The following is a 26,599-nucleotide window of genomic DNA, read 5'->3' as shown; positions in this document are numbered from 1 at the left end:
TTGTTCTCTTTCTCCGTCATAGCCAATTCCATCAAGGTTTTTGCACACAAACAAAAGATTCCTCTTGCCAAACAACGTCATCCTCCTCCACCTCCTACCTGATTCCGTCAGCAGAGTTGCAAAAGCATGACTGTGACAGCACTAAATGAATAAGGGTCAGGCTGATCAGACAAGAGAAATCTCCTCTTTACACACACAGACCTCAGTGATCGTGGGGGAGGAGGAAAGACATTCAGAAGAAGTTCCAAATGAGGCAGTAACAAAACAATCTGCTGTTTAAAGATTGTCACAGTGGCCCTTTGGAGTGTTAATTAGAATCATAGGACTGGAAGGGACCTCGAGAGCTCATCTAGTCCAGTCCCCTGCACTACTGCTACTCTGTCAAATAAAGCTCTATTTAGGAACAGAACAATTTATATATTTGATCAAGCCAGTGGCCAATGCCATCTGTTTTAGAAGAAAGTATAAGAAACCCTCCTGTAGACAATTATAGAATAACCTGCCACAACAAAACTTTCTTCCTAACCTCCATTAGTTAGAGTGCAGGAGCTTTCGGCTTGTGCGCATGAAGGGGGTTTCTATTTTTTCTGATGTTGCACTCATTTCTTCAGAAACTACCTGTGGTGTCACAAATGAGGGGTTATATCTGCATGTATATAATGTATATATGGTATTTAAATTACAGAGTCATAGAATTTAAGGCCAGAAAAGACCACCGGATCACCAAAGCCTCCCAGCGCACTCAACCCAACAACTAAAATTAGACCAAAGCACCACACCCCCCAGAATACTAGAGTACTTATGTGCTACAGGCAGAGATTAGGAGGGACCAAGGTGCATCGGTGGGGAGGCCACAACAATGACAGGGAAGTGATTTAAGTGAGATATGCCCTGATAATCCTGGCAAGTGACCTGCACCTGTGTGCTGCAGAGGGAGGTGAAAACCTGCCACGGATACTGCCAATCTGACCTAGGGGAAGTCTGTGTGCTTCAGGTTTATTACCTAACAGAGCTGGATCCCATTTATAACTTGCGATTTGCAGCATTTCCTGGGGAAATTTTTTTTGCCACTTTGCATCCTCTCCACACCTCAAAATGACATTTTGTGTGAAATTGTTAATGAAACCTCTGCTTTCAGATTCACAGCATCGTCCATAACTGCAGCTTTGTGCATGTTGTCCATGCAAAGCTAGAGGGTCCCTATCACTTGAAAAAATTTACATACCCCAAAAAAATTTTCCATAGAGATGGCCTCCCATTTGCAAGTTCTTAGCAAAAAGTGAAAGGACTTCAATCTCAAGTAGCTTTGTATTGATTCTGTGCCCTGTATAATACATTAGCTTAGCTTCCAACATGTAGAACCTGAAACTGATGAGGAACAGTACAGTCAGAGCACCCTGAGAAGCAGGGTCAGAGGGTATCTTCTCCTCAAAATCTAGTTCCTCCTCCTCTCTCTTGTCCCCTCCCTCCCCACTGTGTGTAAATGACTATCATTTCCTCCCTCCCCATTTATATGTCTCTCATTTTCCCCTCCCCTCTCTCACTCTCTCTCTCTCTCTCTCTCTCTCACACACACACACACACACACACACACACACACACACACACACACACACACACACACACACACACACACACACACTTTGGCCCACAGGATAAGAGCGGAGAAGTATGTGAGAGAGTGAGGCAACTCCATACAAGTCTGAATTTGACCTTGCGTCTCTTCTTTTTTCCATACTCCACTCTGCATTTCCAAAAGTTGCTCTTGCTGTCAGCAACTATTAGCAAAAGTAGCTTCCAGGGCTGCTTAACTTGTGACATAGCATTCTTTGTTGATGGAGCTGTACTGGCTGCAAGAGCCAATGACACTGGAGCAGGGATATCCAAATCCAGGCAAGTGCTACAATGTGGGACGAGCAGACCCAAATGGTGTTTTTTTTTTCAGACGTTTCCTTTTGTACAACTTGTTTTTGGATTCAGATATAGGTAATTTGGGAGCAATTTTGAGTGAATGTGGAGCAAGCAGGTTTGGATGATTTGAAGAATGTGACAAATATGACTTAATAATAAAACTTGAAACTCACTCATTTGCAATCATGAGTGCAGCCTGATGTGGATTACTGAGTTTTGTGAAAAAGCTGGTGGATGAGCAAATATGCTTATAAATCTGGGGCCATGTCTACATCTAAAATTTTGCAGCGCTGGTTGTTACAGCTGTATTAGTACAGCTGTATAGGGCCAGCGCTGCAGAGTGGCCACACTTACAGCAACCAGCGCTGCAAGTGGTGTTAGATGTGGCCACACTGCAGCGCTGTTGGGCGGCTTCAAGGGGGGTTCCGGGACAAGAGAGCAAACCGGGAAAGGAAACCAGCTTCGCCGCGGTTTGCTATCTCGGTCCCGGAGCCACCCAGCAAACCGCAGGGAAGGAGACCTGCTTGCTCGGGGTTCCGGGACCGAGAGAGCAAACCGGGAACGCCGCGGTTTGCTCTCTCGGTCCCGGAGCCACCCAGCAAACCGCAGGGAAGGAGACCTGCTTGCTCGGGGTTCCGGGACCGAGAGAGCAAACCGGGAAAGGAAACCAGCTTCGCCGCGGTTTGCTCTCTCGGTCCCGGAACCCCGAGCAAGCAGGTCTCCTTCCCTGCGGTTTGCTGGGTGGCTCCGGGACCGAGAGAGCAAACCGCGGCGTTCCCGGTTTGCTCTCTCGGTCCCGGAACCCCGAGCAAGCAGGTCTCCTTCCCTGCGGTTTGCTGGGTGGCTCCGGGAATGCGAGAGCAAACCGCGGCGAAGCTGGTCTCCTTTCCCGGTTTGCTCTCTCGGTCCCGGAACCCCGAGCAAGCAGGTCTCCTTCCCTGCGGTTTGCTGGGTGGCTCCGGGACCGAGAGAGCAAACCGGGAAAGGAAACCAGCTTGATTACCAGAGGCTTCCTCCTTCCACGGAGGTCAAGAAAAGCGCTGGTAACTGTCTACATTGGATTACCAGCGCTGGATCACCAGCGCTGGATCCTCTACACCCGAGACAAAACGGGAGTACGGCCAGCGCTGCAAACAGGGAGTTGCAGCGCTGGTGGTGCCCTGCAGATGTGTACACCTTCAAAGTTGCAGCGCTGTAACTCCCTCACCAGCGCTGCAACTTTCTGATGTAGACAAGCCCTGGGTTCCTGCATCACGCAATGTGCCTTGTTTATTTTGACAAATATAGTTATAGAGCTGGTTGAAAGTTGCCAAAATGAGCCAAGCTAATTTTTATTAACATTTTCATCAAAAAATTGATGATGAAAAAACATAGGGAAAAAATTTCAAGTACATTTTCACATTTTTTTTCTCTATTTTTGGCCACCTGTAGTAGTTTAGTTGCAATCACATCTGACAACACAGGATGCTAGTAAATGGCCCTTAGTGTGCTTTGCAGACCATCATATTTTTCACTCTGCTTGTATGTGAGATCCCTTCCCCCTGACCATTTGTCTGCCTTGCTAGTTTTGATTGTAATCTCATCAGGGCATAGACTGTCTCTTACACTCAATTTTACAGTGCCTGGCACAATGGAGCCCTGATCTCAGTTAAAGTCCTTAGGTGATACTGTAGTATAAATAATAAATACAAGTAATAAATTCTTAATAATTTGCAACCTCACTCACAACCCAGTAACCTTATAACTAGTCTGAAAAGTTTTTGTGTTTTTTGTGGATTAGCTCGGTCTTCTGTTTTTTGCTTGTGGCTCATAGCTTGATCCTAGGCTGAAAATGTATTTTGTGAATTATTTGCTGATATGGATATTGTGTCGTTGTCTTGGGGGAAAACATTCATGCTAATCTTTTTGGTTCTGGGAGTGAGCCTCTTGGGTCTGCCTCTCAGTGACAGCAGCAAGATCAAACTACTGGTGGTGCTGGAATAACGCAATGAAAGTGGTTGGAGTTTGGCTTTTAGTTTAATCCTTCCTGTCGTCCCATTTAGAGGCTTGGGACAAGTGTCCCCGCCCAATAGAAATGTGACTGAATTACTACTTCACTGAGTATATCGGGTTAGGAGGCAGTTTGGAATGCGTCTCAGCAGTCCCACTGTAATGCCCCGTGAGGAAAGGCCTTGTCTAGTGCAGTCAGAGGTTATTTTGAGCCCCTGACCATGCCCTTAGGCACTGTCTCCTTGGAGTAGCAATTGCTTGCTAATCAAAGCAATGGGAATTTGGTTCAGTAAGGAGCCCCTGAGAAATTAGGCGGAGACTAGACCTTTTACCCACTTGGCAGCTGGGCTTGAGGCATGTTGGAGTGAAGAATGTTTTGCATCATGTTAGCAATGGCTCTTTCCCCTTTGTATTTCAGGATATGTGTACTGTTAGAAAGCTGTGCCACGGTGGAATCCCTGGACTTGCAGTTCACACCATTTGCAGAATGGTACCCAAGGGGTTAACGCTTAATGTCAGCTGAGGGCTTTCCTTTGCATAAAGGAGAGAGAGGAACTCATATATTGATCCAGTGTGGCAGGCTTTTACAGCCCCCTGGATCAGTAATCCAGCAGAAAAGGGCTGGAACGTAGAAACAAGTCCTGCAATGAAAAAACCCTTTGGGTCAAGTGTGCTCCATGTCTTCACCCTGACTGTAAGTGAAACCTTCTGTGCACTGTGTTAGTTAATATTTCCAGGCAAACTGAGCCATGAACTTGGCTGCCTTGCCAAGTTCTGCTTTTACAGTAGCAGAGCGAATGTGGCCATGACTCAGAATTATAGGACCCCAGATGCTGAGGAAGTGAGCAAACTTCTTGTTGTCTCACAGTGGACTCTTCTGTGACAAAATCAGTTTCATGTTCCATGGAAACAGCCTGGAAAATATGGTGATGTATTTTTTTTTTCAGTCACGGGTGAATTAAGAACAGAAAATCTAGCCAAAATTCCTTGAAACAAAGGGACCCAAGGAACTTTTCACCATGATCTGGGCTTTTGAGAAAGAAATATCCTTGGGAAAAGACGGCAGCTCCTTAGCACAGGGGGTTTGCAATATCCCAATAGGCCACAGCTGGCATTTTGCCAGATTATGAAAGTGTAAGTCTTGAAAACTTCCTCCCAATTCAGAATTATGAAAATCACTTCCTGGTGCCTCTTTCTAAGCACTGAGATCTCCTTTGTGTTTACAGCCGCTGGAAAGATCACCGTGACCCAAAGGATGACAGGTCAAGTGATAAATTGCTGAAAGTGCCATCTTAATTCCAGCAATCTGATTCATTATAAAGGTGACATTTTCCTTGACTTTTAGATCCCTCTGATGTATTGTTTGAATGGCAACATGAAGCCAGTACTTCTGCTTCCACCACCATTCTACCTCATCTGAGCTGGAATAAGATCTTTACAATGGGAAGGAGTTCTGTTAAATGATTGGAGGGTAGGCAGGGGACTGGGACAGGGCATGAGTTCGGACTATGCTGATCAGTTTATTTATTTATTTATTCATTCATTCATTCATTACTTGTATCGTAATAGCTCTTAGAGGCCCCAATCTGAGATCAGGGCCCACTGTGCTAAGCAGTTCATATGTGAGAGACAGCTCCTGCCCCCAACAAATGTACAGTCCTTGCTTTACAATAACATACACCAGATGGATGAAACAAACAGGTGGGGGAAAGGAGAAAGGAGGAAGAGGAGTTAGAGAAATGAGCAAGTTCTGGGGTGGTCGGGCTCCAGCTGTCAGCCCTGCACGGTGGGGCTCTGGCTGTCAAACACAGCAACAGGAGATGTAAGCAACTCAGCGCCTGCACTGCGTCAACCGAATGTCATAAGCTGCCTTACATCGACCTAACTCTGTAGTGTAGACCAGGCCTCAACGGGAAACAGTAACACAATTTAGTTTAAGCCTAACATTTGACCTAGCTTAAAAAATTGCATGACTTAAAAATAAAATTGCTGAGAAGTTTAAAAGTACAAACTTCCTGCAGGACAACCTCCTCTACCCCTACCTGCAAAAGTGTGTGCTGCTATTGCTTGCTGGATCTAAGCAATTAGTTAATGAACATTATTCCCAGAGCTCTCCTAATGTTCTTTAGGATATATTGGTGCACAAGCAAGGAAACAAGCCACAGAAGACATTTATTTTGGCTCTTTTGGAAGGTGGAATAGGGAAAGCAAAGTGTGCTCCATGGAAAGCGGCCAGAATCAGTTGGGAAGGAGTCAGCTGTGGATTAAGACTGTAGCTGGGACCAGATCCAACTAAACTTTTACCCATCCCCATCCCCTAGACAGCTGCACATACTGCCCAAGTAAAAGTCACATGACCCCCTGCCATCCTTATTTACAGTCACATTGTGACACAACGTGAATGACTGATAGGTCACATGGGCTCAAGCAAATTTCCTCCTTCCCTGCGTATTGCCCCCACAGGGGGGGAGGGAGAGGGTGACTGGCAGGAACTGGCTATGCTGTGTTTTCCTCAGCTCACTGGCCACTGCTGCATTAGGGCCTTCACTGAATGTGGTGTCCACATGCAAGGATCCTGCCTTAATCTTCCCTGGAAGAAATGGTATTTTCAGGCTTCTAAGGCCATGTCTACACTAGAAACCTTACAGCAGCACAGCTGTACCAATGCAGCTGTGTCACGGTAAGATCTCTTGTGTAGCTGCTCTGTGCTGACGGGAGAAGCTCTCCTGCCAACATAGTGCTGTGCACAGCCCCACTTATGCTGCTGAAATTTATGTTGCTGGGGGGGGGGTGTTTTTTTCCACACCCTTGTGCGACCTAAGTTTTGCCAGCATAAGTGGTGTGTAGACATGGCCTAAGAGGGCTTTGCAAACAGTGCATAGGGGAGAAAAGGGAGCTGGAGGGGATAAAAAGGACTTTTAAAAAGTGTTTGATGAGGCTTCTTTAATGAGTTCCTAGAACATTAGTAGGTCCTTTCACTTACTGCTGTGACTGCTAGCTCCTCCTATTGGTAATTGCCCAGGCAGAATCCTGAACATCTGTCATGGCCACTTTAGTGCATAAGACATTGGTATGTCACTGTGAATGACAATGCTGGTGATGATGAAAGCATTGTGCTAAGATAAAACTTATAGACACATCCAGTTTAGAGAAATCCATACATGACAAATAGTGCTGTGGGTGGGTCTGACTATCTTCACAGACACATAGTGAGTGTTAAATAAAGCCAACGGAAGATAAAATCATTGCTGTAATTAATTAATTTCCGTGCTTTCTCAGAGTGCTATAGTATTCTTCAAGAATGTTCCAAAATGCTGCAGCTTACAATATTAGTTCTGCTACGGCAGGGCTAAGTCCTCAGGTGCACTTTTTACACTGGTTTTACTCAGTTCTGACTTAGGCAAACTCCCAATGAAGTTAGTAGAAGGAATAAAAACTGTGGGTCAAATACTGATGTCAGTTATAATGGTGTAACGCCATTGACTACGGTAAGTTACTCTACCTTTACACTCACCATCATAAGTGATATCAGAATCCAACCCTGGGTAAGGACTTCAGGATTTGTCTTGTATTATTTTGGGGCGATTACTCTGGTATTTTATTTGGAAGAGAAGTAAGCAGTTCTGTAGTAATTTTGTAAGTGGGTTTCCTCAGCTGCTAATCTACATCTGTGAAGAAAAGTTCAGCTCTGGAAGGAGAAGGAGCTTTTCCCTTGTATAATTTTGGAGCGTTTGGGCTGCCTGCCCCTGCCCCTGCCCCTGTCTCGCTCTCTCCTCCCTTCTTCTTCCACACCACAATTCAAGGTTTTTTTTTTATTAATGACTTCATTCACTCTCATTAATCAGTAAGCTATCTCAGGCTGGCAAGCTAATTTAGAGTCCTGCTTGTGCATTTGATCAGCAAATGCAAACCATGTGTAATGTCAGTAGAGGTGATGGAACATGGGATTTTCACTTCAGTTCCAGAAAGTGCCATAGCTGCTTCCAGGAAGCTGCATTTGGCACTGGGTGTGGGGAGCTGGAAAGATTTATTTCCCTGTACCAGAGCTCAGAGCCTCATCGTTCTACTCGAGCATTTTCCAATCAATACGTTTCTCACAGACTCTCCATAGGCTGTATTAGAAAAACAATTTGATCTATTTATTATTATTTTATTATATGATAGGGTAGCCCTATAGACCAGTTTGCAGTGTCTTCACACAGTCAATACTCTTAGTGAGAAATTAAGAGCTTGTCATAGGAAGCAGAGTAAGCCCTTGGGCAGATATTAAAGCTGGTATTACCTGTGTGATCTGCAGAATTCTACTTCTCATTAATTTCTCTAGCACTTGTGCGGAAAAAAGCATCATGCATGGTGCACACGGGGCTCACAAGTAGACTGCGTGCACAAAGCACACCCTGTACTTGTGTTCAGTGGTGAAAGGAATTCAGTTGCCCTCTGCGCTTTCCTTTAGTCCCATCTTCCATTGCAAAAGGTCTGTGAGCCTCTTCTTGAATTTCAGGCGGTTGGCCTTTGCTGTTATTCTACAGCTGCTAGATTTCTGCCAGGACTGTGGGGAACTTCTAAGTCTTGACATTATAATTAAAGCCAGTTTTACAACATTTTTTTATGATGTGCAAGGCTTGTTTGGGTAATGCGTGCTAGTCCCCTCACTCCCCACCCTAGAACTCCTCCACCCCCCATCCCATCCCTTCTTTCCCAGTAAAGTTCCTCCCCCATCCTATTTGCTCTCCTCCACAAGACACACCTCTCAGTCAATTTCCCCTCCACCAATCAATGCTCACCCCCCAATTAATTCTCTTTGGGGCGTAGTCAGCCTGAGCTGAAGGTGCACACTTTGGCCTGAGGCTTTTTCTGAGGTACTCATTGACATGCTGTTCCTGCCTAATAGCTGATGTCTCTGGGTCCCCATTTTCAGGACCTGCTTTCCATTAAGGGAGGGGACAATCCCTGCCTGCTGCAGTAGCTCTGGTCCTGTTATGGTTACAATCCAGGTGACACTTGTCAAGAACAGGTAAGTTTAAGAGTCACCATTCACAGCCCTCTAGTCCCCTCAGGACACTTACCACAGTACATGGGCCAACAGGAAGGAGGCAAGTCCCCATTATGGGGCTGCATCACACACACCCTCCCAGTCGGCATCAAACCAGCTGTCCCAGCTCACTTGCAGTGCCGCATGCTTGTTTCCAGGTAGGTGAGCATGCCACAGAGCCATCTGTCTGTATCTGTCACCAAACCCTTCTTCACCCCCAAGTATTGGGAGTAGGAGAAATTCCCTGTGAAGATAGGAATCCTTAACCATCCTGCTTTTATCATCCCTGGAACACCCTGTCTTAAATGCCTGCTGGCCTCCTCCTGCTGACCGCCAGTGCTAACAGCTACTGGGAAAGCATCCATAATAAGAATGGCAGAGCTGTTGTTTTCAATGGAGAGGGTTCAGTTCCAGTCTCAGGAGGGAGTAATTCCTCGCAATGGCACTCAATTTGTGATTCAACTTATAACCCCTTCAACACAATTAGCTTGATGCTACTTAGCACACATTTCCCCAGCCATCTCCATGGAACAGCTCTGCGTGGTTTGTGGTCTCTAGTTCAAGAGCCAAGCCCTGGGCCTGCATCGTTCCTCTGAGCACTGGTAAGCTGGAGAGAAAGAGGGGTAGTAGGAAGGGAATGGTAGCAATAGTCATACTTAACATTTTTATAGCATTTTATTTTATTTTTTGATCTCTGTCCTCTGAAGCCTCCAGGATGACCATGGCTGGAGATGGGATACTGAGCAGGGTGGGCCAGGGCTCTGAGGTGGCACCGAGCATTCTCTCTCTCAGGTGCTTGGTTGGCTTGTTCTTGCTCACATGGTCAGGATCTAACCAGTGGCAGATTAGCCACTGAGCCAAGGGGCCTGTGCCCAGGGGCCCCAGCCAATTGGTGGCCCCCAGAAAAATGGGTGCCCCTCCACACCCCCACCCGCTGTGCCTGCCTGCCCAGTACTCCTGCCAGGGAGCAGAGTCAGGACACAGGGGCTTGCCCCGCACTGCCCGCCCGGCACTCCTGCTGACAAATGGGGAAAGACTTCGCTGTCAGGCAAGAAGGGCGAGGGGGCAAGCCTTGGTGCTCCGACCCCATTTCCCTGGCAGGAGCCCCTGAGGTGGGGCAGGAGGGGACTGCAGGCAGAAGGGGTAGGGAGGGGGCCCCACTTGCTCTGACCCAGGGCCTCACAAAACCCTAATCCGCCTCTGGGTCTAACCATACATGGACTGGGAAGGAATTGTCCCCCTGGTCAGATTGGCAGTGACCTGGTTTTATGCCTTCCTCTGCAGCATGTGGGTGTTGGTCACTGAGTATATCTCATTTAGTCATTTCCCTGCCATTCATTACAGGGGCCTCTGGCATCGGCACACCTCGATCCTTCCTAGTCTCCGCTTGTGGCACAGAACAGTCTTGTCTCCTGAGGGTGGGAATAGTTTGGTCTGATGTTGGTTGTTGGGTTTTTAGTGTGTGGGTGGTCTGTGATGTACAGAAGGTCAGACTAAATGATCTGGTAGTCTCCTTCTGGCCTTATACTTTATGACTCTGTATTCAGAGCACTAATAAATCCTCTTCACAGCCCTTTGCATAAGGAAACTGAGACAGAAAGGTGAAGTGACTTCCCATGACCCCACACTGAATCAGTGGCAGAGCCTGAACTATGTCCCCCCCTCCAGACCACAGTACCTTAACAGTGGTGGGAAAAGAAACCCACTCTTTTGCCCCCAACCTGCATCAAACACTTCTCTTTCTGCCACAGGCAGTGTGCTATGTGATGTGAGTAATACAGGACGTTGCAGATTGTTAACAGCCCAGAGCCAGCCTCTTCTTCAGTTCAGAATGCGCCGGTGGCTAGCATACGTTTGCTTTTTGTGAACATTTCTAGTGCAGTATTCCCACTGGTGAATTGTGTATTGTTCTGTAGTCAGGGCTTCCCTGCCTGACGCTGCCAGAGAGATGATGCTTGGGTCCCTGGGTGTACAAAACCAAGCTGCTGATTTGCATGTGCTGGTCCCTTTGTTGTTTGCCAGCTGTGGTAAGTACTTTGCAGTGTGGGAGTGAAAACAATTCCATCTGCTCTCTGGAAAGGATGAATGAACAGGGGGAGTCTTTTCTATTTTTCCCCTTCTCTCTCTCCCTTCTTTTTGCCTATAAGGCAGTCAGGCATTAGGATGGAATCTCCCAGCCTAAACAGAACAAAAATATATGTAACGTACTTGTGAATGCTGTGTAAGTAGCATATGATTTATATATTGAACTTCTGACCTATTAACTCATATTGAAACTAATATGAAAAAGGCCTCTTTCATACTGTATACTACACATCCTACTCATACGTAACGTACATCTAAAATACATGATTTACTGCATATAGTATATATATGAAACACACATGTCCTTTCCTCTTACGGGAAATGGGAGATATTGAATGTTAGTGTTGCCACTGTCGGGGTTGGATATCTTTCATAAAAATGTGCCCTCATTCACCCAGAAGTTATGATCTTATGCAAGAATTACTGGATGAAATTCTTTGGCTTGTATAATGCAGGAGGGAAGAGTAGATAATCATAATGATCCTTTTAGGCCTTAAAATCTATGAATATATGGGTTATTGTGGAGCACCTATGCAGCTCAAAGTTCTTTTAATGCCCAGAGAAAACACTTCTTTAGGACCCGCAGTTGCCTCACAGAAAACTTGGAAAGCATGGCATTTAAAACCAGTTAATTCTGAAGTGTGTATGTGTGTGTGATTTTTTTCCCTGCTGTTTATGCCAGCTACTTCAAAGGAATGTGTAAACCACTCAAGCAGTTCCTTTTTGTTACACCTATTTTTGTAATGCTACCATATCTAGGAGCTGGGAGTGGGTTTCTTCCTAACTCCAGGTGGTTATCAGTTTGTGCCCTGGAGCATGAGAGTGGATCAACCTCATCATTTTTATCCCAGCTAATGTCACAAATGTCAGAAGCGGGACTTCAGGTGAAGAATAAGTAACAGGAGTAGATAATCTATTAAGATACCAAGATCCAGCCTGCAGCGCCGGAAAGGCGAGTGCATGTTTTTCTCCCTGTTTAATGCATATGCTGCTTCAAGACTGTAAGAAACACTATAAATAATTTTATTCTATTGACGCTAACGCTCAGGAGCTGACAAAAGACAGGCTAGCTAGAGAACGTGAGTCTCTCAGAGCCAGATTCTGCCATCTTTATTCACATTGAGTAATAACAATATCTAGCTCTTGCAGAGCGCTTTATTCATGGATCCCAAAGCTTGTTACAAAAGAGGGCAGCATCATTAGCCCTATTATTATTTTACAGATGGAGAAACTGAGGCACAAAGTAGTGAAGTGACTAGCCCCAACTCACACAGCAGAGATGGGACTAGAACCCAGGTCTCCAGAGTCCCAAGCTAGTGCCCTCACCACCACTGCCATCTCTCTAACCTTGCTGGTTTAAATGGGAATTTTTAAGGAGAAAGATGCTGCCCAACAGGCTTGGCCCAGTGCCCAGTAAGGTCAATAATTAACTGATTTCAGTGGTCATTGGATTAGGCAGAATTTAGCCTTCATTTTGTAGCACAAGTCTGATCATCCTCACTGTTTTGTTTGGTTTGGTAAATGCTTTTTGTTACTTTAATATGATGCAGTTAGCACCCTTTATTGAGAATAGAGGATAAGGGGGCTGTAGAGTCTGTTTTCTTGCATAGTGTCCCTGATAATAAAGATCAATGGGAAAAGAAATGGCAAAAATATAGAACACAGCATCCAAAAACATAAGCAGAGTTCATTTTCTTTTACAGAGAATATATGACAAATGTTTTCATGAAGTATCAGCAGGTCTGTATAGTTAGGTTTCCTCTCTGCCTTAAAACCCCCTTGAGCTGCACAGCCCTCCCTTTAATACCTTTCTTTTCATGAAATGATCTGTTTTAATAAGACAAAAAAAAGAGGAAAAGAAAATATGTGATACTCCACAGGGCAGTATTGTTTCTGAATGAAGCTTTCCATGAGGTGTCAGCAGCTCTTTCAGTGACGTTAGCCTGCCTCACACTTACTCACATTGCAGTATCTGCGCCTCCACAAAAAGCCTCTCTGGAGTGAATTGATTCAGCACTGCAAAGGAACTGTCATGCAGTGAACAGAGTGCATTAAAGCAAATCGTTCCACAGGAAAGTGAGGGAGGGATGAGAAGAGAGAAGATCAAGGAAGAGAAGTAGTTAACTTGTTTTGTTGTCTTTGATAGCACTTTATATGCTCAAAACACTACAGAGAGACACTAATTCTCATAACACCCCCATCAGTAGGAGGTAAATAGTATTACCTCATTTTACCAATGGGGAAGTTGAATTAGAAAGTCAAAGTGATTCAGTGTCAGATATAGGGGTAGACTGAACAGAGGCATATGTTATGAAATGTTACTGTTTCCGAACAACAGTTGGCAAGATGATGCTGAACATGGTTTGTTCTGGTCTATCCAGAGCAGTGAACTGTGTTCATCACAGACTCACCTAACACAAGTGTGTTCAGACATGGTAATACTTAATAGCATAGACCAGGTCCAGGGGCGGCTCTAGGTATTTTACTGCCCCAAGCATGGCAGGCAGGCTGCCTTCAGCGGCTTGCCTGCGGGAGGTCCCCGGTCCCATGGATTCGTTGGCACGCCTGCGGGAGGTCCGCCAAAGCCGCGGGACCAGCGGACCCTCCGCAGGCATGCCGCCGAAGGCAATCTGCCTGCCGCCCTCGCAGTGACCGGCAGAGCATCCCTCGTGGCTTGCCACCCCAGGCACGTGCTTGGCGTGCTGGTGCCTGGAGCCGCCCCTGACCAGGTCAAACAGAAAACACTCACATACCAGTTTTTGGGATCCGGGGCCTGGAAAAATAATTATTTTTATTGTTTGTGATATACTCTGTAAAGGAATGCACTGTAAATTATAAAATGTGCTGATCACATGAGATCATACTGGTGTGCCACAAAATGGAGAGGATCTTGTATTTTTTTACAAAACCACAAACCTTTTAGCAGAAGATGAAATGCAGTTGAGAAGTTTGGTGTCTTGTTTCATCTTTTGGATTGCTAATCAGAACTCTAGTTGGATTTCCATGTTACCAAAATGCCAATGACGAGTAAAGATCAAAATGCAGATATCTGCTTCTTCCTGTTTGTAATTAAATTGCACCAATTAGCTACCCAGAGACAATCACTGAAGTAGGCTTTAGACATGTAGAAGGTTACTCCACTAGCCTATCGCCACTGGAGAGACTGGTTCAAACAACAGAATAAGACACAAATTAAAATGAGCTTCATATTCTCATTTTCCACACGCCAAAACCACCACACTAACTGGCACCACTGAAGCCTCTGTTCAGAAGAAGCTTAGAACTCTTCCAGGTCAGGAATGAGGTGCATTGACAGAGCTGAGTGAGGGTCCAGAAGTAAACAGCAGGGAGTGTCAGGCCTGAGGAGCTTTGCAGTAGGGAACTGGGAGAAAGCAGCACTGGCAGTGAAAGAAGTGTCATTGCCCAGGTTTGAGTTGTATAGGCAGAGCTGGTGGTCGAGGCACAAAGACTAGAATAGCAGGGTTGCAGTTCAAGAGAGATGCTCTGACAGAATTGCATATAGGAAGCCCCTACAGCCTGTGCCATTACTGTTCTTGGCCTTAGCCTTGCTGACTCTCCCTTACTTCCACGAGCCTGAATTAATTTTTGTTGAAAAAGCAAGATTGTTGGGGAGCAGAGTTTATTTATCATTAGAATTTACTATATAGCTCCATAGACACACTTGGTGTTTCCCTTACAATAAAACCCAGATTCCATGCTCTAGAGCAGTGGTTTTCAACCTTTTTTCATTTGCAGACCCCTAAAAATTTTCAAGTGGAAGTGTGGACCCCTTTGGAATCTTAGACATAGTCTGCAGAGCCTTAGGGGTCCATGGACCACAGGTGGAAAACCATAGTCCTATGGTAATGGCAACCATTCATGGACCCCTTAGACACAGTCTGTAGACCCCCAAGGGTTTGTGGACAATAAATTGAAAAACACTGTTCTAGAGAGTACAGTCTAGTTCCTCTATGACACATACCTAATAGGTTTTCTCCTGCAGGAGGATACAAGTTTAACCTTTCTTGGGGAAACGAGGATTTAAAGCCTGGAACTTTGAGGACTAAACTCGGAAATGTTTTGGAATGCAGCATTCCCTAATGACATGGCTGTGTATGTAGAAAGCATTTTTGAGAAAGCACCATGGCCAAGTACAAGAGTCATTCAATCCAAGCAACATTGTCTCAGTGAATCAAAGATGAGATGCAAGTGCAAGAGGTCAGATTCAGGGGTGGCTCTAGATATTTCGCCGCCCCAAGCATGGCGACATGCCGCGGGGGGCGCTCTGCCAGTTGCAGGTCCCGCAGCTCCAGTGGACCTCCCGCAGGCGTGCCTGCGGAGGGTCCACTGGTCCCGCGGCTCCACCAAAGGAGCCGCCTGCCACCCTCCCGGTGACTGGCAGAGTGCCCCATGCGGCATGCCGCCCCAAGCACATGCTTGGTGTGCTGGGGCCTGGAGCCGTCCCTGGTCAGATTAGATGGTCACTGGGGTCCCTTCTGGTCTTAGAGTCTGCTAATCTATGAATGAAGAAGGGAGGGAGGGGAGGGATGTTGGTTGGAAAAATAAACAGGTGTTTAGTTGAGGAAATGGTTGCCCTGGGAGAGGCCGACAGGAAATGCAAAGAAACATTACATAGTTTTTAAACTTCGGGGGAATATTCTTTGGTGTGTTTGTTACCGTCTGTATTTGCGTGGAAGGCAGGGAAAGTCACTTGTGGGTGTTTCAAGCTCCTTCTCCTCTTTTTTAATGTCCTTAATGTCCTAGATTTGTGCTGTATTAGACTCTACCTCATCCTCTGTATCCAACGACAAGAGATACAATTGACACGAGTGCTGCAGTTGGAAGTCCTCAGGATTAAACTCTTGGGGTCTGGAAACAGATTGTTTCCACTAGGAGGACCTTAGGCTGTGGAAGAGAGGAAGATGAGCCAGAGTCTCAACATTTTTTTAGACCGTGATGCACATCGCTTTGCATAGACCTTCTCCTAAGGATGGAGCTACAGAAAACACTCACCTCAGTGATCCCACTCTAACCAATAACTAAATTGCGGGAGGGCTAGAGAGTTTAGGTCCTCTTGCAGAGACAATTAGATGTGATTCTTTGTTTTGTAAGTGGTTCATAATGCAATGCTAAGGGGTACATTACAAATGAAGACAGATTTGATATGGTTTCTTTCTGCTGAGTATACTGCTGTTCAGATCAGCGGTATCTCGTTCCTTTCGGGAGTCAAGTACGCATTCATCTGAAGCTCCAGAAGCTTGCTCTCAATTCCCCTCCTGACTCAGATTCAGTTCTGTATGCAACTTGATGCCGGGGCTTTCCGATTACCTGCTTTGGGAATCTGAATCTTTCATACCAGCAGAACAGAATTCATTACCCATGACTTATTTTTTTAACCCTGGCAAAAGGGCTGCATATCATTTTTTAAAAAATAACCAACTAGGAGATTTGTAGTTATGCTTGCAAAGATTGGGGTAATCAGTCTCATAGACTAGTGTGTCAGGAAGGAAACGTCTTCCCATATGCAGCAGCATACAATCAGCCAGGTGCAATATAAGGAAGGGTGGTTCGTCTTGCTCTGAAGCATAAGATTTTAAGCACTGCCAGGGGCTATGTACCAAAGATCTGATCAGATATGGCAAATTTTATGTTTCCATGCACAGTGTGAAGCTTTCCTTTCTACATAACGCATTGTAACAAGTCAAACAATGAGTCATCTCATAAGGGGAAAAGGAAAGGAAGCTTTTATCTCCCAGTGGATAAGAGAGAATCTGCCTGCCTATCTATCTAGGTATAAGCAGCTGCCTGAAAATTAAGCTGCTTTTTCTCCATGGGAAGGAAGCCATTTTAAAATTGAATGTAAAACTGATATTTTAATCTCACCCATCCCAGGTCTCATTCTGTGTCTAAGAAAATCAATGGCCAAACTCCTTTGACTTCACTGATAGTAAGATCAGGCACCGAGACCAAACTTAAGCCTGGTCTATACACAAAAGTTGTATCATTTTATCCATATCAATATAATGAAAGTGACACAACCCTGCTTGTAAGGGAACAGTTATATCAGTACAAATGTGCTTGTAGTAGTACAGTATGCAGTGTTTTGTAGCCGTGCTGGTCCCAGGATATTAGAGAGACAAGGTGGGTGAAGTAATATTGTTTATTGGACCAACTTCTGTTGGTGAGAGAGACAAGTTTTTGAGCTCTTCAGTGTAGGTTATTTCTATGTAGGAAGGAGACTAAACTATAGTGTATCTAAACTAGGAGTTGTTCCAGTATAATTATATTCTTAAAAATCACACACACACACACAAACCAACATAACTCTATGTAGACGAGCACAATCTCTATCCAGCCAGTTGAAAGCTGTGGTCTTGTGTCTTGTTTAGAGGCAGACACATGCTGATTAGCAAAGCAGTTCACAGTAAGGCGTTGGGGTGTAGATGTAACTTTGTATTGCTGCCCCAGACCAGTCTCAAGCTTTGCATCCAAATGCAGTTACTGATTCACTAGTCTAGAGGAAGGCAACCTTCGGCATGCGAGCTGGATTTTCAGTGGCACTCACACCGCCTGGGTCCTGGCCACCGGTCTGGGGGCTTTGCATTTTAATTTAATTTCAAATCAAGCTTCTGAAACATTTTTAAAAACTTATTTACTTTACAAACAACAATAGTTTAGTTATACATTATAGACTTAGAGAAAGAGACATTCTAAAAACGTTACAATGCATTACTGACACGCAAAACCTTAAATTAGAGTGAATAAATGAAGACTCGGCACACCGCTTCTGAAAGGTTGCTGACTCCTGCACTAGTCCTTTCCCAGAATCACTTGCCCTTTGTTCCAGTTTCTTAACATGACCACAGTGTTTCTATCTCCCACAGGCTTGCAGCCAGTTTACTGGAGCAGGGATGATGTGGCCCAGTGGCTCAAGTGGGCAGAGAAGGAGTTTTCTCTGAGATCGATTGACAGCAACAGTTTTGAGATGAATGGCAAAGCACTCCTGCTCCTGACCAAAGAGGACTTTCGATACAGGTCTCCTCATTCAGGTGAGGTTTATCTATACCAGGAAGGATGGAGCCACACGGGGTGCAGGAAAGAGACGGAAGCAGAGACAGACTCTGGGGAGGGAGGGAGGAAGAGAGCCATGAAAGGTGGGTTGCAGAGACAAGAAAAGACAGCCATAGTTGTTGGGGTGGGAAGGGAAAGACAAGGACAGCTATGCAGACTAGGCCAGGGGAAGAGTGAAACTGTAACATCCAGTGAAATAAGATCCAAACACCCTTGAACTTTGAGAGAGTTTAGATCCCAATCCAAACTGAGAGTGCCTGGCCCATCTCTAGTTAAAACCCTCTGCAAAACCCAGAGAGAGACTGCCTGGCAGCAGTTTAGAACATCCAGCCCTGTCCTTTAAAGGCTTATCATTTCACAGACCCAACTACAGTAGGGAGTTAATCAACTGCTTCAGCCTCTTAAGAAGCCTGCATTAGCATTCTGCCTCACGGTTGACTCGGCTGATTGTGCTGCTAAAAGCTTCAGCAAAACTCATCCCTGGGGACCTTTCCTCTCTTTTACAGCTCCTGTGGGCTTCCCATTACTCTGCCCATATTCTCTCATATGCTGGAGTCCAGCCCCAGGCAAAGCACAGGCAGGTGTGTGAATCAATCCGCCTGTTGCCAAATAATTTAGTCATGTACTCACACAGAAGATTCAGAAACATGTGTGTGTCACCTGCCTGTATTTATATTCCCTGCAGACTGTCGCCTCCAGCATTACAACCACACTGAACCTCCTTCCTCTCCTGTGTCAGGGTTGTTTAACTAAATTTGAATGAATGGTTCTAAATAAAAGTTGTTCGCTTTCTTTTTATGACCATACAGGGTACCCCTGCTAAATAAAAAGGCTTGTAATTCAATCAGCTACCAGAGATGATCATACAGCTTTAACTGAGTGCCTGGAAAATAGCTGCTGTCAGACTTCCAGTGTAAAGACACAGACACAGATACAGATACTGTTGCAAAAAAAGCAAACATGATTCTGGGATGCATTAACAGGTGTGTTGTAAACAAGACATGAGAAGTCATTCTTCCGCTCTACTCTGCGTTGGTTAGCCCTCAACTGGAGTATTGTGTCCAGTTCTGGGCACCGCATTTCAAGAAAGATGTGGAGAAATTGGAGAGGGTCCAGAGAAGAGCAACAAGAATGATTAAAGGTCTTGAGAACATGACCTATGAAGGAAGGCTGAAAGAATTGGGTTTATTTAGTTTGGAAAAGAGAAGACTGAGAGGGGACATGATAGCAGTTTTCAGGTATCTAAAAGGGTGTCATCAGGAGGAGGGAGAAAACTTGTTCATCTTAGCCTCTAATAGAACAAGAAGCAATGGGCTTGAACTGCAGCAAGGGAGATTTAGGTTGGACATTAGGAAAAAGTTCCTAACTGTCAGGGTAGTTAAACACGGGAATAAATTGCCTAGGGAGGTTGTGGAATCTCCATCTCTGGAGATATTTAAGAGTAGGTTAGATAAATGTCTATCCGGGATGGTCTAGACAGTATTTGGTCCTGCCATGACGGCAGGGGACTGGACTCGATGACCTCTTGAGGTCCCTTCCAGTCCTAGAGTCTATGAATCTATGAATACGGATGGTATCACACTAACCAATCAAAACGTGGAGTAGTTCTGAAAGACACTAACCTTGTGGCTCACTGAAGGCACCTCCCTCTGCTAGCATCCTCATACAGGATCTGGCCCATCCTTTTTACATATAGGCCCCAATTCAGCAAAGCACTTGAACATGTGCTTAAGTCCCATTGACTGCTTAAGAAATAAATAAATAACCTGGGGCAGGACAACTTTTCTGGCGTTTTATATGTAGCACCCACTATGCTGCATGTAACTGGCCTTCCCTTATCCCCAGCACCAGCTGTCTAGGAGAGACACCTCTCTTGTCCCTGCATATACTGTTACTGCACTTGACGTCAACTGGATTTAAGCATCTGCGGGCTGGGGACTGAGCATTCATGGAGGAGAATCCTTGGCTCTAAAATTCATTTCCTCACTGTGAATGGAGCTCATACTTTGCTGAATGTGAGGCGTGATTTTACTGACTACTGATCTGTGAACTCAATTAAAAATTTTATTCTAATTTTTCTATGGTAGCTGTTGACAAACTTTTGAGAAAACATTCCATTCAGGCCTGCTAAATCTATGCCACATACAGCAATAACAGGCACAGAGGTCGCCCTTAAAACTTTTAGAAGACTATAGATCACTAAATAACATCATCTCGTATTTGAAGTATTTCCCAGATATTCCTGTATTGAACGTATAGGGAAATGAGGATGCATTTCTGCTCTAATGTTATTTAGTTAGCTAAGGGCTTCCATACACTCAAAAGTTGAACCACTTTAACTATAGTGCAGGGGCATTTCAGTGAAGGGTGTGATTTTTTTTGTTTTAAACCAAAACATTTATACCATTATAACCCATTGTGTAGATACAGTTATAGCAGTATAAATGTGCTTATAACCAGTATAACTTATTCCCCTTCCCTAATGGGAATAGCTATATCAGGATAAACAACATATACCAGTATAACCAATATATCCACACAAGAACTTGTACTGTTTTGTAGGAAATCACATCCCTCATGAAATCCCTATATTGGTCTAAAAGCTGTGTGTAGACTAGGCTTAAGGCAAAGGTGGGAAGTTTCTAAGGATGACCACCCTATTCTCCTGGAGTGATCTGGCACAATTTATGTGTGTTTCTCTATCTTGCTCTGTAAAATACAAATTATGTGGTAAAATCCCTCTCTGGTCTCTCATTATGTATTAAATGTGGATAAGGTGACAGGATTCTTGAGGCTTCATTTTTAATTAATTTTTCAGGCATTACAGACTCCTTTAAAAGTGCCCCAAAGTCACCCCTGACATAGTAAAGGCAGCCAAGACAGAGAAATAGAGCAAAAAGTCAGACTATGGAAATGAGGATGACTTAAGCTGAAATAGCTAGGAAATGAACAAAAAAGGTTTCGTATCTTTGATTGACATGTAGAACCTTGGAGTTTTGAAGTGGCAAGTGCTGAATATGAAATGGATTTATAGGTGTTATAGAAATAAGAACAATAACAGTAATAGAAAATCCAAGGTCTCCTAAATGCCACTTTAATTAAGACAGTTAAAGGACCTATGAAAATTAGTTAATATTTCAGACAAAGTACCACTGTTGAATATTGTTCACTCCTGCATGTGGGGGCAGGAGATAGGCAAAGGGCTGCTTGTGGTATTATTAAGATTAATCACACGCACCCCGGGGCACTTAGAATCACCTGCATTTTGTGCTTTGGTTAACTCTTTCTACTTAACTGCTTCATTTTCGCCAGCCATAAAAGGCAAAAAGCACCTCCACTGTTGCCCAGATGTACCTAAGTACAGTTGGAGGTGGAGGCAGTATGGGGTGTCACTGAAAGATGAAATATTCTCACAGTAAATTAATCACCAGATAAACAATCAGTCTTCTGGCAACTGTAATATGTGTTCCTTTAAGGCCACCATATTGTTACCTGCAAACTCTAGCAGTGCTGGAAGTTATTCCCATGCCATGCTGACAGCCACAAGACAATAGAAGTTAGGTGCCTCGCTACCTTCACAGATCTGGGCCTGACTGACCTGCTAAATTTACCATGGGGAGAATTTATCAACATTCCATTAGATTTCCATAGAATGTCATAACAGTAAAGGAACATCACTGCCACAGCACACATACTAGTGTGGAGGAGCATCAGTGATGTTTTTTCAATGGAATGTATATCTTCTCCAGCATAAAACCTCATTATACAGTAAAACTTAAGGGAGGAAGTGTTGAATAATGGTCAAAGCAGAAGGCTCAGAGCCAGGAGATCTGTGTGCTGATCGTCGTTCTACCATGGACCTGCTGTATAAGCTTTGCCTGGGTGATTTAAACATTCTATGCCCTTGTTTGCCCATCTGCAAAACTGGGACAATAATAAGAGGAGGTGTGAGACTTAATTCACTAATGTTTGTAAAGTGCTTTGAGATCCTCAGATGGGAGGTGATGTGGAAGTACAAAATCTATCCACCAGACTATTAAATGCAACTGGACTGAGGTTTATATTGCTCCCCCACTTTTCACTACTGTTGTCTCTGCGTGACATGCACAACTTTTGGACTGCCAAGAAGGAGTCTTACTCAGGAGTGAGAAAGATGCAGGTTCTTCTTGCAGGCACTTTTGGATCTGAAAATGGCACCCAGGAGCTTAGAATTCATGCATCCAATGGCCAAATGAGTCTTCTCCAACTTTTCATTTCCTTTAGCCACCTGTTTGTCTTTCAGGTGACGTGCTGTATGAACTCCTTCAGCATATCCTGAAGCAAAGGAAAGCTCGCATGCTATTTTCACCTTTCTTCCACCCTGGGAACTCTATCCATGCTCAGCCAGAGGTCATATTACACCAGAACCACGATGAAGGTAATCACGTCTCTTTTATTACTGGAGGTGTCATTATGTCAGCAGTTTGGATGAGGCCGTCAGGAGGTCTTTTCTTACTCCAAACCAATAAAAATTTCATTTTAAAACAATCTCTCTCCCTTCAGAAGTGGAATAGTCCTTTAGTTGTTAGAATGTTCAGCTGATCCACCAAGCCATTTGGTTGAAAATTCTTAGTGCTTTATAATATTTCAGTCTTTTGCTTGTGTAAATCTCCATTTATTTTCCGCTATTTTGTCTTGCTTCAAAGCCTGTTTAAAATATACTAGGTGTGGATAACTTTTCTGGAGCTTATATATAGAACCCACTCTGTTGCACAGAACTTTCCTTTCCCTAGTTTTCTGGGAAAGAAAACTCCTTTCCCACCTTATGTACTTTTATTGCACTTATGATTGGCTGGCTGTAAATTGGGGACTGGAGACTTTGACTTTAGAATTCATTTCCTCTGGTGGATCTAGAGACTTTTGACATATATGGCATGGTGCCAGGCCCATTTCTTTTTAGGTCAACTTTTGCCTTAATTGTAAGGTTGGTAATTATTTTGTTTTCAAGGAAAGGCTGTTCTTCTTTATATGTGCGTGTGTGTGTTTCTCTTTCAAATATTGCACCTGTGCCGTGTGTTTTTGTAATTAAGCACATTTTATAAATGAAATAAATAACTATCCTGACCATTAGATCTTAGATAGTGGCAAGCTCAAAGAGGCCTGTCATAAGCACTAATATATTTTATTGGAAAACCCTAACTTCTGAGGTTGAATTGAAATTTCAACACATTGTCACTGTGATCAACACTAGATAAATAAGATAGACACATACATAGCTGGGGAGATGAAAGAAACATTTGTAGAACTGTTGCTTAAATTTAGTTTGTTTTACTATTGTGATAAAATCTGGTGGCAATATAGACAAATTCACCAATCTGTTTGCAGATATCTCCCCACGATGCATAACAAGTGGTGCTTTTTTGAATGGATTTGCTTTTATGGCATGGCAGATATTGGGCATTTTTACTCTTTATAAGAGCTGTTCAGAAAATGTTTGGACTTTTTTTATGATATTTTTCAGATTTGGAGTTTTTGTTTTTCTGGCATAAATTATTTTTTGGATGAAAACACTTTCCAGGAAAATTTGTGTTTAGTTGAAAACCCAATTTTCCATCCCAAAAAAGTTTTGACAGAAAATTTTCAACTCGCCATTCTCTGTATCTCCTATCTTTAATTACAAATAAAAAACAGTTTGGATTTCACCCTAGTCCCTGCTCATCCTAGAAGTGCACAATTTTGCAAAATTCAGATGAGGTATGATGCAGGACAGGATTATGGGGCATTGGCAGAGCTCTGTGGGAAGCCTAGGACTGGCATAACAGGAGGCACTGAAGGTAGGGGCTCAAGGGCACTGGCAAAGCTGTATGAGAATGTCAGGACTAGAATAACAAGAAGGTGATGCAAGTCAGGAGTGGGTTGCACTGGCAGAGGTGAGTGAAGGAAATTTCGAGTTCCTGCCCAGAATACCTGGCTTTAGGCAGAAGCTGTTATTAATTTCTCACTTTTGTGAGTCCTGTAATCACACACAAGGTTTTGTTGTTTTTTAATGGAAAACTGGGAATGGGCATGGGGAACCCTTTGTAAAATATGTGTGATGAAGAACATACTGGGAAAATTCCAGGGTCTGAACATTTTGTACTTTAGTACTCAGTTCCTTTGGGCAAAATCTCTTAGGCTGGGGTAGCTAAGTCACAGGTGTAAGATGAGTATAGTTATGATTTTAAGCCTATCCAGTGATTTAAAGGCTATAGATTTAACGATCTAGTAGAATGTTTCCCACACCAACTGTCCCTTACTGCACACAACTCTGTCATCAATGGGATCACTTTTCCACTTATCACTGTACATAATTCCCACAGGAAGGGCCAACTCCCATTGATTTCTATGGAAGCAGGAATAAGACCCAAAGTGCCTCAGCATCTACAAGAAACCTAACCATCTTTATACGCCCAGTATCTGCCAGGTTCTAATGGAAACACTAATAGCCCTTACAGCTGCCTAAACATCCCAGACTAGCAAAAGAAGGGATTGGTAGCTCAGAATGATGATCCTCAGCTAGTGAGCACCTGGTTTCAGTCCTGAGCTACAGAAAATTTCACAGTGTTGTTTGACTAGGCGTTCGCTTGCATCACTTGCTAAACCAAAGCTGATTGCTTCCTTTAAGTCCCCTCTCTTAAGGCGATTTGTAGACCTATTTTACTCGGTCCTTAGAGCACTCAGTGCTGTGACGCTGGTTCCTTTCTTCATACTCATTCCCAACCACTACAATTAGCTTCATTTTATTATTTTTATTTTGATACCTATGGAATGATACAAATGTTTTAATTATGGACTCCCAGCCACATACTCTGGGCAGTGAGAGAAGCTCTTTATGCCAAGCATTCACAAGCAGCTAATGAGTGCATCTTGCATACGTTGACTCTCTTGCTGTGCCTCCTTTGTTGTCTCATGTTGCTGCATGAGGAACTTGCCCAGCTAAATGTTTGCTGCCTTCCTGCATGTACTCTTTTTTTTTTTTTTTTTTCACTGTGCTGTGTTCTCTGCTGGGTATTCACCCCAGCTTAACTCACAATGACCGATGGAGAGGGGCCAGTAGATCCTTTGGCATGTGACCTTCCTCAAGCTTGATTTTCTTTAAGGCTTGTTTTACAGATATCAAATTGGTTTTTGTATCCCTCTCTGAGGAGGTCTCTCGCATTCTCTTTACCTCTGTAATCTCCCTTTCCCTGTTTATCTCTCCACCTGAGTCTGGAGTTGCTCCTAAGGATCATCATCATTTTAACGTCTGTTATGAAACCAGTCCATCCACAATCAGTAGTGGCCAAGAGTTGCTACAGCCTCATGGCTCTTCACAGCCTATGCAAAGTGAGTTTAACAGTCAGTTCCCAGTTTGTTCCGTTCCCAGTGTGCAGGCGTTCACATCTCTTACAAAAATGCCACCACAACTGGTGTTGGTTTGGAACCCCCTGCTGGCAGTCTTTTGTGGAGACACTAAGGGCCAAATGAGCTACAGAGACTGAATTAGCCCCTTATCTCTAGTGGTCCTTTAGAATCAGCACTGAGTGACTTGGGATGCTGTGGAGGAAGCTTGCACTGTTGTTGCCTGCACTTGTTCTGAAGCTAGCTTGTCACTAGCACTGTCAGTCCAGCAACTTTCCACCCCTTTTCCACCCACCCATCCCTGCAGGGAGCAGATAGGCCAACAACTTTCCACAGCATTCAGTTCACTTTTAAAAAGCTACATGGAACGGATGGTTTGAGGGTGCATTCCAACACAGGCAGATGCGTTCACGAATTCATTCTGGCACAAGCTGGTGCAGTGCATGCACAACAATGTTTAATTTATTAGGGCCAGATTCTTATTCCCTTACACACAGTGAGAAGCACCTTACCCCCATTTGGTTTCATTCATTACAGTGGAAATGCTCACAGAGCAAAGTGCTTTATTCAGTAAGGGCAGCCGGATCTGACCATCAGTGTGTTTTAACTGCATCAGTTTCCAAATTAAGAGGATGATGAAGGGAATTTAATGTCAAAGTGAGCCCTTTTCTGGTCCAATTAGGTTTGCTAGAGGAGTTGAGAGGGAGTCCCCTGAGATCCATTGCCCTTCACTAAAGGATCCTTATTGCAACATCCCATCCCCTGGTGAAGGAGGGGGATGAAGGTGCCCCTCTCTGGAGTCTGTCAATGTTGCATAATGTTTCCACCAGAGGTTTCAGTAGAGACCAGTGTAAGGCGTTCCTTCCTGCTCATGGGCTGAGTTCAGTCTCGCTACAGCTCAGTACACGGACTCAGCAGCACAACACTGCTACTAGACATCAGGAGGTAAAGTCTATGAGTCTATGAGGAACTCAATGCAATGTCCCTGGTTGCTCTCTCATTTCTCAAGCATCTTTGCTTATGTAGCCCAAGAATGGGCATAATGCATTTGAATGAGTATGTGGCGGCTTAATTGGGCAGCCCGCAGAAAACAGGGCACTGTGTATGACATGGGCCAGGTATTGGGGAAGCAGTTGTAACTAAATGGGTTTT

The 26,599-nt window shown here is 44.2% G+C and overlaps 1 protein-coding gene across 5 annotated transcripts in view; it reads left to right on the top strand.

Moving 5' to 3' along the window:
- ETV6 (ETS variant transcription factor 6) overlaps window positions 1-26,599 on the top strand; it is a 180,627-nt gene that overhangs the window by 122,887 nt on the left and 31,141 nt on the right. For all 5 annotated transcript variants that reach the window (XM_030539439.1, XM_030539436.1, XM_030539443.1 and 2 more), the window contains exons 3-4: window positions 17,902-18,066; window positions 22,371-22,505. In XM_030539439.1, the coding sequence (XP_030395299.1) occupies window positions 17,902-18,066; window positions 22,371-22,505 (300 nt within the window). The remainder of the gene's footprint in view (window positions 1-17,901; window positions 18,067-22,370; window positions 22,506-26,599) is intronic.

Source organism: Gopherus evgoodei, chromosome 1 (genome assembly GCF_007399415.2).
Source record: "Gopherus evgoodei ecotype Sinaloan lineage chromosome 1, rGopEvg1_v1.p, whole genome shotgun sequence".
Taxonomy (NCBI): Eukaryota; Metazoa; Chordata; order Testudines; family Testudinidae; genus Gopherus; species Gopherus evgoodei.
Note: the sequence above shows the minus strand (reverse complement) of the source record. Positions and strands in the feature narration are given on the sequence as shown.